Source organism: Mesoplodon mirus (assembly GCF_964341445.2).
Source record: "Mesoplodon mirus genome assembly, chromosome: 3".
Classification (NCBI taxonomy): domain Eukaryota; kingdom Metazoa; phylum Chordata; class Mammalia; order Artiodactyla; family Ziphiidae; genus Mesoplodon; species Mesoplodon mirus.
The window spans coordinates 150,422,285-150,439,097 of NC_138978.1; the positions used below are offsets into that span (position 1 = coordinate 150,422,285).

The 16,813-nt window shown below is 44.8% G+C and overlaps 1 protein-coding gene across 10 annotated transcripts in view; it reads right to left on the reverse strand.

The window, feature by feature from the left end:
• The window catches only part of SRGAP2 (SLIT-ROBO Rho GTPase activating protein 2), a 240,028-nt gene that overhangs the window by 142,016 nt on the left and 81,199 nt on the right, over window positions 1–16,813 (reverse strand). For all 10 annotated transcript variants that reach the window (XM_082614407.1, XM_082614405.1, XM_082614406.1 and 7 more), the window contains exon 3: window positions 4,713–4,905. In XM_082614407.1, the coding sequence (XP_082470533.1) occupies window positions 4,713–4,905 (193 nt within the window). The remainder of the gene's footprint in view (window positions 1–4,712; window positions 4,906–16,813) is intronic.

The window sequence follows — 16,813 nt, forward strand, 5'->3', positions numbered from 1 at the left end:
CTGTACTCTTTAAGGAATAAATTATGTATGAAAGTAGGATGTTGCCTGGACTCCCTTACTGAGTTTCTCACCATCTTGCCTGTGTTAAATGCACTTGTATGTATGTCTCATCGCCTCTTCTATTAGGCTGTACCACATGAATTTGCCACTATGTGACATTTTGTGTCTTCCAAAAATCAGCAATTTCATGTTGCACTCTAACAGATTGAAAACTCTTGGGTTTGGGACTCATTTTAGTAATCTTTGCCTCTCGCAATGCCTTATAATGGGAGAATATCAAGAAGAAATTGCTGGGATTAACTTTTACAGCTCTTCTACTTGAAAGCCTGTTAGTTCCATAAGACAACACTATCCTACATACCTTCCATCCTTTTAAGTGCTTAAAAAAATCACCTCTCCCTCCTCTGTTCCCCTCCGCCTTAACTCCCCCATCCTCTCCTGGTAACTTTTACTTCTGGTAATTACATTTACTACTCCCTAAAATTCGGTGTGCCCAAGCCTTGGGTCCTGGGTTTAGCTCTCTGTCCTTCTCTTTCTCTTCCCTGAGTTCATATAGTTTCATATATTCCATAGTCACTTTTTTTTTTTTTTTTTTTTTTTGCGGTACGCGGGCCTCTCACTGTTGTGGCCTCTCCCGTTGCGGAGCACAGGCTCCGGAGGTGCAGGCTCAGCGGCCATGGCTCACGGGCCCAGCCGCTCTGCAGCATGTGGGATCTTCCCATACCGGGGCATGAACCCGTGTCCCCTGCATCAGCAGGCAGACTCTCAACCACTGCGCCACCAAGGAAGCCCCCATAGTCACATTTTACCTCACCTCTTACCTCAACAGTACAACATCTCCACTGGACAGCCCTCCCACTGCCCCAAACCCCACATGGCCAGAGCAGGCTCACCATCCAAACCACGTCTTCCCTCAACAGCCCCACGTCAATCATAGATGCCCCAATTCTTCCAGGTCACCAGGCTAGAGACACTGGGTCACCTCTGACCATTACAGTTTTTTACCCAATCAGTTACCCAGTCCTCTTCAGTTTCTTGAATATTTCTTGAATATATGCCTTCCTCTCTGTTCTTTTTTGCTCTCACATCGTACATGGATTATCCCCCCAAAACCTCCATCTTGGCCTTCTCTGGCATAAAAATTCATTCTTCTACCATCTTTCCTCACGTCTCCTTCCCCACACAAGAACCCAGAGGGCTCTCTACCATGCTGCCACATCAAATTTGAACTACCCTGCTTGTCTGTCAAAGAACCGTTATTTGGTGTCTACTTATCTAAACCCTATTCTCCACTGCTTTGGGAAATACCTGTGTTCTCATAATATTTTGCTCATACCTCTGTTAAAGCCCTTTTTACATTATATTGTTTACACGTCTCTTTTCCCTGTTAGCCAAGATTCCAGAGCTTATCTCAGTCTCTGAAGGAATCAGCACAGAACACAGTACCCAATAGGCATTTAAAAGGGGTCTGTTGAATAAGTATCAATAGATTGCTCCTCAGGATAAGATCCGACAAGAAGCTATTAAAGTAACCTAGCCATAAAGTGACAGCAAAGGAGTGGCAAAGGCTCCTCTATGAGTGCTTGTAGCCCCTTGTTCTTTTGTTCTGCAACACTTACTTCAACTCATCTCACTGTGTGATGTGTTCAGTGCCTGTTTCCTCATTCTATTATAAGTGCCATGTGGAAGACAGTGCTTGTTCATTGTTATATCCCAGGGTACACGTCTGGTCTGAAGGAGTTCAAGGAATGCACAATGGACATTTGTTGAATGAATGCATACGAACCTCCTGTAATGAAGCTGGATCCCTCACTAGCCCCTTTACGCCTCACCACCAAAACACTCCTGCTTCCTCTCTCTTGCACATGCTATTCTCTCCTACACAAATCTCCCTTTAAGGACTAACCTAAATCCCACTTGCTTCATGAAAATGCTCCTGACTATTCCACATCCTTTATCTGTCTCTGATGATTTATCACTGACCTCTTATCACATCTATGTTCTACATAAAACCAATGACCTCTTTTTTTTTTAATTTATTTTATTTTTGGCTGTGTTGGGTCTTCGTTGCTGCGCGGGCTTTCTCTAGTTGCAGTGAGCCGGGGCTACTCTTCTTTGCAGTGCGCGGGCTTCTCACTGCGGTGGCTTCTCTTGTTGTGGAGCACAGGCTCTAGGCGCGCAGGCTTCAGTAGTTGTGGCACGTGGGCTTCAGCAGTTGTGGCTCGTGGGCTCTAGAGCACAGGCTCAGTAGTTGTGGCGCACGGGCTTAGTTGCTCCGCAGCATGTGGGATCTTCCCGGTGCAGGGATTGAACTCGTGTCCCCTGTATTGGCAGGCGGATTCTTAACCACTGTGCCACCAGGGAAGTCCCCCAGTAATCTCTTAATGAGACCATTATTGCTTTATCCTCTAATTGCTTCCTATATTAAAAATCTTTTCTCCCCAACCAGATATGGCTCCCTATGGATACACACAATAAACCTGTCTTGTATCTTCCAATACCTGTACAACACAGAGCACATAGCTGGCTCTCAAGAAATACTCACTTGTCGTCTGGGAAAAATGAAGCCAGGTACCAACTTTATCAGAAGGGAAATCAATTCTCCCAGTCTTGGAGAAAACGCCCTATTTCTTGTATGTGATCTTAGAGCAGTTCAGCACATCTGTACCTTAATTTGTAGTAAATGTGTCCTTAAGCTGAGAATATAATATAGTACTAAAAATCAAATGCTATTTTAAACTTAGGAGGAGTTTATCAAGAGAATAAATCCAACTTTGAATCATTTTTCTAAAGCAAACAATTCCCCCACTGATCTTCACTTATCATATACTAAAATAACATTTTAGTCTCTCAGGATTGCTTATCATAAAGAGAACAGGACTTGCAAAAGATAAGGGACTCGGAGGACAAAACATCTGGAGGAAATTCTCTTTCTGGCTTCTAATGAAAGTGTCATATGTTCTCCTTACTTATTCATTGCTCAGAGCTGGCTTGTAAAGGATAAATTGCGTCCCAAATTATTAGGGTGATAAACAAATATAGAAAACAGGGAAATAAGATACACTTGGAATTAATTCTTAAATTCACTCATTCATTTACTCATCCAATAATATTTAGTGAGCATCTATTATATATTACATTAGGCACTGTGGGAGACTGAACAATGAATCAGAAAAGCTTAGACAGTCCACTGAGGGAAGATAATATAAGGCAGATAGTTCTGAATGTCCTAATAAAAGAACAAAAAAAAAAGAACTGCTGTAAGAATTTAGAAGAGGGAGAACATTCTTCCTTCTGGGAGAATCTGGAAAGTTTCTTAAAACAGGTTGCATCTGCATTCAGTCTTAAAATATGGGTATGGCTTCGACTTGCAGAGATGTGAAGAATGGGCACAAAAGATCACATAACAGGATAAGCAAAGGCCCAGTGGAGTTAGTGTTCTGTTTGGCTGCAGTATAGCAGAACAGAAACAGGAAATAAGGTTGGAAAGCTGGTCGGGCCAGATGTAGAGGGGCTTGAAGACCAAGCCAAGGAGTGTGCACTTTGTGAACAGAGCAACACTTCTCAAACTTAATTGTGCACACAAATCACCTGGGGATCTTGTTACAGCAGATTGGGTGTGGGATCTGAGATTCTGCATTTCCAAAACCCCGGCGGTGCTGATCTTGGGAGACCACACCTTCAGTATCAAGAACACAGACATCGGGGGGCCATTGCACAGAGAGACTGCCTGATCCCCAGGGTGTTCCGGGAAGACTAAATCTGATAATAATGGATCAGGCAGATTGGAATGGGGAGAAGCTGAAGACTGTTGTCCTCAACGCTGGTTGTTCGTTAGAATCATCTGGGAAGATTTTACACCACACTGTTACCCAGGCCTTACTCTCAGAGATTCTGGTTTAATTGATCTGGAGTGGGGCCCAGATTTCAGTATTTTTAAAAAGTTCTCCAGGGAATTCTGATGTGTGGCCAGGATTGAGAAGCTCTGCTAAAGATGATACAGTAAGTACTGCTATCACTCAGGCAAAGATGATGATGATCTAAACTAGTGCAATGGCAGCGACAACAAAGCGAAGGGGCCACTTGTATAAAATACTGTAAATGTAGAAGGAATAGGCTTTAGCAACTGTCTGCACAGAGACTTAGGTTTATGGCTACAACATTCATTTCTTCCAGTTAAAGACAGTTTGGTGAAATGGTTAAGAACACAGACTCTGGAGCCAGATTGCCTGGGTTTGGATTTCAGCTCTGCTATTCTGCTATTTATTTATTAGGGGTGTGTGTGTGAGAGAGAGAAAGAGAGAGAGAGAGACCTTGGGCAAGTTCCTTAACCACTTTATGACTCAGTTTCCTCATCTGTATGTTGGGGATATAACAATAACTAACATATGGAGTTGTGAAGATTACGTGAATTAACAAATATGTAAAAGCCCTTAGAACCATGCTTGGCATATAGGAAGAGCTTTAAAGGCGTTTGCTGTTATTATAAGCATGGTTCATTCATCTATTCTGATCTCTCCAAGATATCGAACTGAATGTAAGACTGATCTGGAAAAGGAGAAGTCCTTGAGGGCTCTCAACCCTCAGCCAATTTGAAATCACTAGGTCACCTGCTTCATAAATACAATTCGATGGAGGTGGCACACCCTGCCTCCCTCCATCCCGGACCCCATTCTCAAGGTCTCTAAAAGTAATAGCCACAGCGTCCCTACTTGAACTGCTGGTCCTTGGTGCTTCGCGTCTTGGCCAGGAAGCGCTCTGCCAGCTTCTCCAGGTTGCGGGAATAGTCCATCTCGATCTCAGCCTTCTTCCGGAAGAAGTCCTGGAGGTCCTGTAACAGCTGCACCCGGAGCTCACACTGCTGGTCCAGGCATTTCATCTGCTCTGTGAGCTGAGCACGGATCTCTGCAATGAAAGTGAGGTAAGGCAGTCAGACAGAGATCCCTGGAAAAAACCGTAACACCAACATTTACCCCTTCCACTTAGTTGTTCCCTGTGCTATGGGGAACTTAAAGGTTTTAATTTTTTAAATGTGATGTGAGGCACCACCAAAACTCACCAACTCTTTTCAGACCCTTAAAGAACACTGAAACCAGGGATCTGCTAAATCATTTAAGAGAAACTGCTTATCAGACATAATAGTACTCAGAGCTACCCCTTAACGAGCAATTTATTGTGCTTCCAGCACAGTGTCAGAATGTAGGCTCCCTTCTGGCAGGGAGCCAAATGAATTATCTCCCAACCATCCTATTAGGTTAGTACTACTTTCATCCTTATTTTAAAGATGAGAAAACTGACTCTTAAAAAGAAGTCAAGCTATTAGGTGGTGGAGCCGGGATTCAAACCCAAACAGCTTGACTTTAGAGCCCAAACTCCTACTTTTTATACTTTCTCCCATTATTTCAAACTGTTTTTCCACATCTTCATGAAGTAGGGGGAGAGGTCAGGATATTTTAATGGAGATAGAAAGGGCTCTGCCCAAGGGCAAATAGTGGCAGTCTAGAATGAAACAAGCACCCAGACCTCTAAGCATGCAAACCATTAACTGTCAATCAGATTCCACAGTTTCCAATACCACTGAATGTAATCAATCTTCAAGAAGTTGATATTTTCACCAACAAATATCACTCATATCTCTGATGCTTCATCCTCACGGATACTCAGAGCCTCTGCTGTGTCAAAGCTAGAAATATTTCTGGTTAAGCTCTAGCTTGGCAGCTTTCTGGATGGCCAGAATCCTCGTACAGGGTTAGCAAACACCCTCTCTGGAACTGCAGCAATGGCAGCTCCAGATACAACCAGATCTGCCTCAGATGCAATACTGCATTCGTTACTGACAAGAGACCTGGCGCCCGCAGGAAGCAGCTTGCCAAAGCCAGACTGCAAGGCCTGCAGTGCGTATCCTGCTGAAGTTATGTCCCAATCCCCATCTGAGTCACAGTGGAGTCACTCCTTTCATCCCTTTCTTCCCCACCCCCCCACAAGCCTGCTCAGCTCCAATAGCTTAGGATGTGACAGTAACTCCAATCCCAGGGAAAAGGAGCACCGGTATTATTACGTCTTTCCTCTGCATGCTCCAAATTCATTCCCCAACAGTAGAGTTGTAACAGTGCTTTCAGTCTATGCTCTGTAATGCATAGGGTGGGGGTGTGGAATCTATAGAGTTTTCATCTGAGCTGCAGATAAATCAGAGGCAAATCCAGGAACGAAGCTATGATGTTGAAAATTCTGCCAACCACTCCTTTTATGAAGCACTGAGGTATGGGCAAATGGTACATTTGGCTTCACCTTGGAGTAGCTGCGGGTCCATCATCCATCCCCATCTTCATTTTTGTTTGTTTTTACAGATATCAGGATGTACCACAAATATCTGGTCCTTTATGGGTGATCTCAGGTGATCTGTGAGTGTAGTTCTCACCCTCTTCGGCTCCCTGCCTCCTCCCGTGCCAACCACCAATGCCAACCAGGCCTGCAGTAACCTCACCTGAACTGAAACTGAGCACCGGAGGATTGTTTCAAGCAGACAGAAGGCTGCGCAGAAAAGCCGCCTACCTCATCAAAGCTCTCTTGTTCTGTGTTTTTTTGGAGTCTGATTACAAGGGTGTTGGGGGGGAAGATCTGCAGAGGGCATGCCAGGCATCTGGTTCCTGCCAGGGATTTCTGGGCCTCTTAAAGGCAACAGCCCTTGCCGAGACTATTCCTCGAGGCATCTGTCCTCTTTCTATCTTTGATAGATAGAAGTAGTAGCTGGTAGTAGTAGCCACTGGGTAGGCAGACTGTGGGTGGAGAGGACATTCACAATGCTCATTGATATTACTTACAACTTGTCCATTAAATAAGAATCAGGGGGCTTCCCTGGTGGCGCAGTGGTTGAGAGTCCGCCTGCCGATGCAGGGGACACGGGTTCGTGCCCCGGTCCGGGAAGATCCCACGTGCCACGGAGCGGCTGGGCCCGTGAGCCATGGCCGCTGAGCCTGTGCGTCCGGAGTCTGTGCTCCGCAATGGGAGAGGCCACAGCAGTGAGGCCCACATACCGCAAAAATAAATAAATAAGAATCAGGGCATCTTAGGGTGAAAAGGCTTTCCAGGTACCCAGTCAGTAACAGATGTGCAAGAGGATGTGGATAGGCAAGGGGCTGTCAGCCCTCTCTGAGTCACTTGTAATTCATTTATGACTTTGCCTCAATAAACTCTCTAACTAGTGGAGCAGAAAGGGAGCACAGGAGGATGGATGATGCCCACCTTCGCCATAAAAAGAGGAGGCTAAGCAAATTCCCACAATACTCATGAGGTTCCAGAGGTAGACCGCTCCAGGGTTGTCCTGTCTGAGGAACAAGCACTTCATAGGAGGCCTTTAAGATACGTGAATTAATCTAAGAAGCCCCAACGTGCATCCAGCCAGCATGGAATTCCACCCTGACCTCCTTAGGTGTTGCAACAAATGGGCAGCATTACCCAAAGTGCACCCCAACCTCAGGCATCCCCTCCGGGCCCCTGAAGGAAAGGGAGCACATGCTTACTGAACACCTTTATACACATCATCTCATTTAACCTTTATTACTAGTCCATAATTGGTATCCCCAATTGTCCTGATTGCACAGATGAGAAAACTGAAGTATGACAAGTAATTTACCAAAGGCTCATACAATTAGGTGCAAGTGGGGTTGAAGCCAAATGAAGGTTTGCCTTGACTTGTCAAAGAGGTTGTCAGTGGGGCAGGGAAACAAGAGAAACGAACAAGAGTCTGGGGTCTATGAGGTATTTCTGGGGGAATCACAGTTTCTCTCGCTCCAAACCCTGGAATGTCCCCTTCCCCACCTTCCAGATGAGGTGGTGACTCAGGCCCCCAGAGTCAAGTTTGGAGTAGCCCGGTGACTCACTAACTAGCCCATGTTTCGACTAGTCCACAACTGGGCTGGATCCCTTCCTGCTTCCTAGATCTCCTCTACAGGGCAGCTTTGAAGGAAGTGAGAATGCGATATCCCCACCCCAATCCAGGAAAAGGAGAGTCTCTGCTAAGAGATACCACCTGCCACTGTGGTTAATTAGTGATGCGACTCCACTGAGCATCTCCCCTCCCCCACCACCCCTCCCCATGGAAGGAGATGCCGCCCTGGCTCCCATCCTCAGAGCCTCTGCACAGGCACTTACGGGAGACTCCAACTACCCCCATCTCCAGGCCTGCAGCTCCAAGACAGAATGGCTGCTCTGTCCAGGGCAAAATGTGCTCTGTCCAGGCTTTTGCTGCTGCTGCTTTTGCTGTAAAGACAAACAATGGTCCCCAAGAAGGCAGCTGTGCCTGCCGCAGTCCTCTGTCCATGCATATGATGGGCAGGAAACAATAGGCCACTGAACGCCAGCACGCCTGGGCCATGTGCCCAGGCTGGAGGCCCCTCTGTACCCTGGCCGACCAGTAAACTACAAGAGCAGAAAGAAGAAAGGGGCAATTTATAAAAACATGGAGGAATTCCTCACAGTTCCATCCACACAGTTCCATCGTGTGCTTAGGCCAGAATGCACGTGCACACGTGTATACACACAAAGACACACAATCACACCACCCACAGTGCTTCACCACATCAACCCAAGAAGCCTTTGCAAATTCAGTTTATAGCTGGATGAGAGTTCCTGGGAGCTGGGGATGATGGGATCTTTGTAGGTTCTGTCCCTAGAACTACACTGAAGAAGTCAAGTTCTCACGTTCTACATGCAGCTGTATCTCAGGGCTATAAATGTATTTCATAGCCATCCAGAAAGCCAAAGCACAAAGGTCACCATGAACGACCTGGAGTGATACATGCCAAAAATGACCTCCCCTGGGCACCTCACCCAGCCCACTTATTCAGCAAATCTTTACTGTGCCCCTACTGTATAACAGACCCTGTGCTAGGTGATGGCAACAGAGGACAAAACAGGCCCAAGCCCTGCCCTAATGAAGCATGGCTTGACAAGAAGAGGAAGGAAAAGAAAGCAAAGACAGTCTCATTACTTTTGCTTCAAATATTCTTTATTATAGATAGCCATGGTATTAAGCCCCCACCTAAAGACCAAAGATTTAAGTCATCAGTAGCAGGCAAAAGATATTAGGCAACAAGCCTAAGAACATTTCAATGTCCTCTGACTCTTTTTCTATTATGTTTTATAAAAATGACACTTGAATAAAAACTGCAGCTTCCCTTGCAAAAGGGGCCAAAGTTCTAGAACAAGTTTCTTGAAAATCAGAGTTAACCTTTGGTTAGCATTTCATTCAAATATTCAAGTCAAAATATAACTCCACTGTTCTGGAACTAGACCGTGACGATGGTTGCACAATCTTGTGAATATACAAAAACAAAAAACAAAAAACCCACTGAATTGTACACTTCAAAGGGGTAAATTTTATGGTATGTGAATTATATCTCATTACAAAAATTGAACCCCACCAAAACAGCATGTCCTGCTGAGTGCCATCCTGCCAACTAAGGGGAAAATGGTCCAGCAAACAGGCACCAAAAAGAGGAAGGAATTCTTGGTTTCCATTTCTCCACTTGTATGGGCTGAATTTCAGTTCTGCATTGAATATTCTTAAAGCAAATCTTAGAAGCTGTCCCTCAGGCAGGAAGCTTGGCCAGGACATTGAACTCCACTGGCAGATCACCATTCCATCATTTCCGAAGGGTGTCAGATCAAAACCTGGCAAGGAATGTTTTTATGTATGAGTTCAAATGCAGGCTCAGCACACACGTCCATATCCCCCCAGGATATGCTGACTCCTTGTCCATGCTTGGCCATAGCTGAGATCCTAACTACACCTGTTCTGGGAGTTAGAAGGAGGCTCATTTCCTTTTTAGAAAGAAGCAGAAGGGTCACAAAACTGATGAAATTCAAAGAAAAACTAGACCTAACAGGATACTGATCATTTAACAAAAACAGGGCCCTGCCACAGCGACAATCATGGAGACTCTAAAATTATATAACACCTGCCAATGCAGGTGACACAGTCCTCTAGAAACTGTCCTCACTTCAGAGGACGCCCAGGAAATTCATCAGTCAGCAGAGTACTGGATTCTGTTCAGCTCACTGCTTCCAATCCAAAGATATTAACCCCTTTCTTTCCCTCTTTCAAAATTCATCTCCTTTTTTAGGAATTCTGTCTGATTAAGTCACATGGAACCCCCTCCTATGAATCCCTTATCTCTGAGGAGAAAAATGGGGGTCGAGGGGAGGCCTGGAGAAAGATGTAATCTTTCAGGAGATCAACACAGGCACGTCCTTCCCTTCTCCTTGACATGCTGGCACCTAGGGGACAAGAGCTGCCACTCCCACAGGTTGTGCTCAGAGCCCGTTGAGCATGAGGTCAGCCTGGGTTCCCCACTGGGAACCAGGCCTGATGTCGGTCTTTTTCCACAAAATCTGCCTCTCCTGCTTTTAGCCTTTCACAAACACATGATGTCACCTCAGCCATCTCAGGAATATGAATTCCTAGTATCTTTCCAGCAAGTGTTATATAAGAAGACAATTGAGGCTTTCACCAGGCTCTACCCTCCATATCTCTTACCAGGACCTCTTATCACAATGGTCATCAGCTCCTCTCAGAACTGTTCCCTGGGAAACAGAATGCTGGAATACCTTGCCAAGTCTCACTCTTTACCTGCAGGTTTGCCTTTTTACAAACTCAGTAATGGGAAGGGCTTTAAATTTTTTCTTGGACAGATAACCGAACCAGAGCCCAGAGAAGGGGAAGGAATTTCTGGAGATCACACAGCTATTAAGCTTCAGATCTAGGCCTGGAACTCCTAAGCGAAAGTTCTTTCTTACTTACTCTTGTCACAAATATTTATTTGAGCACCTTCCAGGTGCTCTGAGAGTAAAAAGACAAAGTCCTCTGTCAATGTTAGCAGAGCAGTCAGGAAGAGACAAGTAAAAAACCTACAACAAACACAGTGAAACAATAATATAAATAAATGAGGGATGCACACAGTGTCGTGACAGCAGAGAGAAGGAAGACACGTATCACCCTCAATCAACTTCCTATACCACATCTTTCAGTGACTGACATTATTACTTATCTCAGTAGTCAGTATGCCAATAAAAGCCATCAAGCTACTCTTAGCAAACTAGAAAACAGCAAATATTCTTCCTCAAAGAGTGTGATTGATGGCCTTTTTCCTCGTTACTTTACCCTATTGAATATAGCATAGAAACAAACATGAGTTAATCCAAACAATCAATCAACAAATAGCTACTAAGCTTCCAGAATATGTGGATGTGACATACTTATTGTTTTCCCTTCCTTGCATCCATATCCTCCCAGACTCTTAGTGCTTTTTTTTTTTTTTTTTTGCATTATGCGGGCCTCTCACTGTTGTGGCCTCTCCCGTTGCGGAGCACAGGCTCCGGACCCGCAGGCCCTGCGACCATGGCTCACGGGCCCAGCCGCTCCGCGGCATGTGGGATCTTCCCGGACCGGGGCACGAACACGTGTCCCCTGCCTCGGCAGGCGGACTCTCAACCACTGCACCACCAGGAAAGCCCGACTCTTAGTGCTTTTCACAAAGTTGATTCCACCTCTGGCCTCTCCAAAGATGGTAGATGTTACCTCCAGGCCCTGTTTAGGAGCTACAAGACCTGGGGACAATGTCAGTCTGAGACAGTGCTACCATCTTGCCACCACGAGTGGAATGGAGCCAACCTAGAGGAAGCACAGCTGAGGTATGGGAAAAGGAAACTTGAGCCCCTGAATCAATCATGGCCAGATGCCAGCCCTATCCCTGGCCCTTTCCAGCATACAAGCCAACTCATTCCGTTTTTGCTTAAAATAGTTTGCATTGGGGTTTTGGTCTCTTGCAAACAAAGGATTCCTAGTGGACTAAGTAGGGAATTCTCAAGTATTCAGAAGCATGAAGGTCCCTGTCCTCAAGGAACTTACAATCTAATTGTGAAAACATGATCAAAATATATAATACATTTTCAAAAAATACATAATTATTTACATATTACATAATTATATATAATTACAAGATATATAATTAAATATATAAATCTTTATTATAGTATACTGCAAGAATGAAACTGAGAAGAAATATTACGAGTAAAAGTCTTAAGGACTCAAAGCAGTGGGGACTATCATTGCTAAAATAAGGCTTCTTGAGAAAGACTAAACTCCTTGAGAGGGAGAAATTGTTTGTTTGGCTCACAACATACTCCTAGACCCAAAACAATACCTGGCATATAGTAGGGCTTGAAACCTGTGGAAGGAAGGAGAGGATAAAGAGAGAAAATGGGAGGAAAGAGAAGTCTGAACTAGTATTCTGAGGATGGGTAAAATTTCAATAAATGGAAGGGTGAGGAGACAACCTTCCAGAAGAAGGGAAAACATAAGCGGAGAGATGGGAATGTTTGAGCACGGCCTCTTTATGAGATAGTGAGGAGGCTGGCCTCACCAGAACAAAAGGCGACGTAAGCGTAAGTCAGACATAAGGGTGCACAGAGAGGAGCAGCTCCAAAGGCTAACAGGGTAGTTTGGATCTCAAGAGGCCAGAAATGGAGCTGGTGAAAGTTTGTGTCATGATGGGAACAGAGCTGAAGGAAGATCAGAGAGGAGGAGGTCTGCTGGATGGGTTCCTAGGCCTTCTAAATTAAGAGATGGAGTGAGCGTTAATGAGCAATCCAGGCTGAATAGTACAGAGGTCAAAAAGGATAGGAGAAGTCCATGAGTGGAAAATCCCCACACATACTAATGCTAATCACTAGTAATAATACATAATTTAGAGCCACTGATCCTAAAGCTAGTGAGTCCAAGCTATCTCTATACAGTGGTGAGCAAACTGGACATGTAAGAGAGATCAAAGGTTGGGTTCAAAGGTAAGACAGTTACCTTGGTGGGAGGAAGGAGGGGTGGTGGCAACCGGAGTGCTAGTCTCTCCGGCTTTCCTTTTACTATAGTTCTTTGTGTCGAACTTTAAGTTTGGCCATCTTCAAAACTGTCTGCCCTGTGCAGTAGATTTCCCCAAAGTTATGAAAGAAAGAACCTTTCCTCCCCTCGCATTAACTCCACACTACCTAAGAACAATGCATGCAGCTTTGGAGACAAAGAGAAACCAGCCAGGGGGAAGGAGAAGGAGAAAAATGGCCTTAAGAGTTTCCGAAGGATGTCCATTCATTAACTGTTGAGCCCCCAAGTGAAGACACAGAAAGCAGCCTCATAAATAGCCAATGAGATGGGAGGGTGTGAAGGAGAATATCTCAATGAACTTTAATCATCAGGACTGCTCTTGGCAGGCCGCCTTGGTTCTTTTAAGTGACTCAATAGAAAGTCAAAGACAAAAGGCTCCCAAATGAACAAGCTGCCACATCAAATGCCAAAGTAGTAATTTTAGCTCCTAGGCCTTGCCTGAGATGTTTAAGAAACAGAATTCCTGAGGTCCGAAGTCTAGAATTAACTTGTACTACAAACTAAAGATTTGGAATGAGATGACCAACAGCTCCTCTGGGAAATGTTACTTAGTCTGATGCCCCTGATTGATTGCTAGAGACAAAGTGGAAGTGAATTCCCAAGGACCATGATAACCAACCAACAAATCTAGCAAATATTTGTCTCATACCGTCTCTGTGCAAAGATCTGAGTGACAAATCATTGGAACACACAAGGACATTGTCTTGCTTTCAAGGAGCTTATAATCCAATTGGGAAAAAAAGGAGACTAAATGCAAAAGCATTCAACTGTATAGGACTGTGTGTGCTAAGTGCTAAAATAATGGTCCCAGATTACGCTCAGAGAGGAGATCAGTATAAACCAGGATCAGCCTGAGTTAGTCTTCAGGCCTGGAACTGGGGAGGATTTAAAGAGGTGTAAGGGTTATAGAGGAAGGAGCGCTGTGATTACTAGGGCAAAGGTGAGGAGGCAGAAATGGGCAGATCAAGCCCAGGAGCCTGTGTGAGTACAGCACAGTGATTTGAAGGTTTATTCAGAAGAGCATGGAGAGAAAGAGGGGGGTGGAAAAGAAAGAAAGGGTGCGCATGCTCCACGAGCAGATCAGATACACTGTTCCAAAGGGATCTGTAAACTGTGGACAAAGCAAGGTAAGGGTCTTGAAAAGCAGAAGGACAGCGCAAGAAGAGTCAAAAACCCAAGGACTTCCCTGAAATCAACTCCTGAAAAGACTAAATGTCAATTTCAACATGTCCACTATAGTAATGGACAACGGTAAACTGTATGCTGCTCAAGGCTCCAGCGCAACTGAATGGAAAACATACCAGATCAATCCTAAAATCCAGACCCTAGATTCCTAGAGAGCTGGCTCTGGAGGATTTACTTCATTTTGTGTAGGACCCAGCTTGGTCTACAGTATTAGCACATCATTTCAGATTTAGTTCCACCAGCATGGACCAAGCCCCTGTTAGTTGTTGGGAAAAGGGACAAAGATGACTACAGAGGACCAGGAGATTCGCTCGGCCTTTGAAGTGCCTGTGGAACTTCCTATTGGAAAATAAAGTTTTGTTCTCCAGTCTGGAGTTCTCAGGAGAGGTCAAGTCTGGAGGGAGACATTTGCGAGCCATCAGCAAGTAGATGGGAGTATGAAGTTAACCATGAAAGCAAATGCAGCTGCCCATAGAAAGCATGGAGAATGAAAGAGAAGTAGGCCTAAGCCTGGGGACACCCTCATTTAGGTGGAAAGCAAAAGAAGAGGAGATAGGAAACTAGAGTGAGAATGGAAAGAGATGTATCAGGGTGTCAATAACTGCAAATCACTTAAAGAAGACAGCAGGGCAAAGAGTTTATTTACTTGGGCGATCATTATTGAGAGCCTGCTATGCATCACCCAAGATGAACACAACCACCTCACTGACAGGCTGGGTCAGCCTGTACTGCTCTAGTTGTTATGACTGTTCCAGTCCTTCATGCTGGTGGGCTGCCCTGACAGCCCCTTGCCTTGTACCTGTGCTACACGCCTCTCAATTCCCACCCCAGGGTTTCCCTGTCGCCACTGAGGCATGGGATTTGGAGGGACCTGCTCAGCCACCAGCCATGCCATGAAGAAGCACAGGGGAATTGAAGCTCTAGGACATCAACCCCTGAGTAAGAGGGGATGGGGGCTGGCAAATGAAATCTTCTCCCTCCTTCCCCCAGTGGACCATTCAGAGATGTAGTAGCTTCACATATTTTCTCTGAAGATGTCCCACAAGACCAAATGATCAGCCTGTCATGAAGCTGTGGCCAGCCTCTAATCAGTCCCTTATATTTGTTCTCCCTCCCTCCCTCCCTCCCTTTCTCACTTCCCTTTTCTCCTCATTCCTGCTTCCCTGTGATGGCTCTCACAAATAAAGTGTAAGCTTTTGCCTCTAGAGTTCTAATTCTAGGGAACTCAGACTAAGACAATTACCATGGGCCAGGCACTGGTCTAGATGCTGGATAGATCATCTTTTCTTTTTTTTTTTCTTTTTTTTTGCCGTATGCGGGCCTCTCACTGCTGTGGCCTCTCCCGTTGCGGAGCACAGGCTCCGGACGCGCAGGCTCAGCGGCCATGGCTCACGGGCCCAGCTGCTCCGTAGCACGTGGGATCTTCCCGGACCGGGGCATGAACCCGGGTCCCCTGCATCGGCAGGCGGACTCTCAACCACTGCACCACCAGGGAAGCCCAGATCATCTTTTCTTTGATGAAACTTATTCCCCAACAAAAGTATCTGCTTAGTAGAGTGTTGAGAATAGCTAACTAATAGTTATTTTTCAAGGACTCAACATATTTGTGAAGTGATTGGTTGGTTATAAGAACTGATTTAGTTGACTACAGTTTGTTTTCTGTGAACAGGTAAAGTGTCTCTACAAAAGTTATGGGTAGGTATACAATCAACAGTGATCACAGATGCCATTTATTAAATACTTTCTATGTGACTCATAGAAAGTTGAGTCACCATTTAAGTGTAAAGGTATGTTATTTCATTTAATCCTCAAAACATCCCAGTGGGATAAGTTTGCAATAAGCAGAATGGTTAAGAGCCCAGATGTTGCGTCCAGAAAGACCTGGCTTTAATTCTAGCTCTGCCACATGCTAGTTGTGTATCCTTGAATAAGACACTTAATCTCTCTAAGTCTGTTTCATTATCTATAAAATAGAGTTTGTAACAGCAGCCACACCAGTGGATTGTTGTAAAGCGTAGAAGAGATAACATAGATAAAATAGGTAAAGTGTTTACTATATGCCGGGTACCTAGTAAGATTCTATTAAAAGTCAATCCTGATTCTGCCCACTTCACAGATAGGGATCACTGAGGTTCAGAGAGATTAGTTAATTGCCTGAAGTCACCAAGATAGTTACAGATCACGACAGGATCTGAACCTAGATGTGTTCAATTCTAAAACAGGGCTCTTTTCCACTCTCCTACATTTTTTTTAAATGAAACTGAGATATGGACTCATTTAGTTGCCTTTCATACTGGAATCCTATAGTTCTAGTTGGCAATATTGATTGGGATCCCTGAATTTCTTCAGCTTATCACACAAAAGTCCTCATTCTTACTGCCTTAACTTTGAGTATTTAAGTATTTGTGTTGTGGTGGAGTGGGAAAACACCTTTATATCATTTCTTCTTGAAGGAAACAGTAGCAAAAAGTCCATGCCCACCTAGAGATGCTATCAACTGGAGAGGCAGTAGAGCAAACTCTGAGTTACCATTCAACTTTCTCTGAGCCTGCTTGGCACAAAGAAAGTATTTAGTAAGTGGCATCTATGATCACTATTGCTTGTATATGACGTGCCTGCCTATAACTGGAAAACAGAATGTCTGGGCTCAAAACGCCAGCTCCATCACTTACTAGCTATGTGACCCTGGGCAAA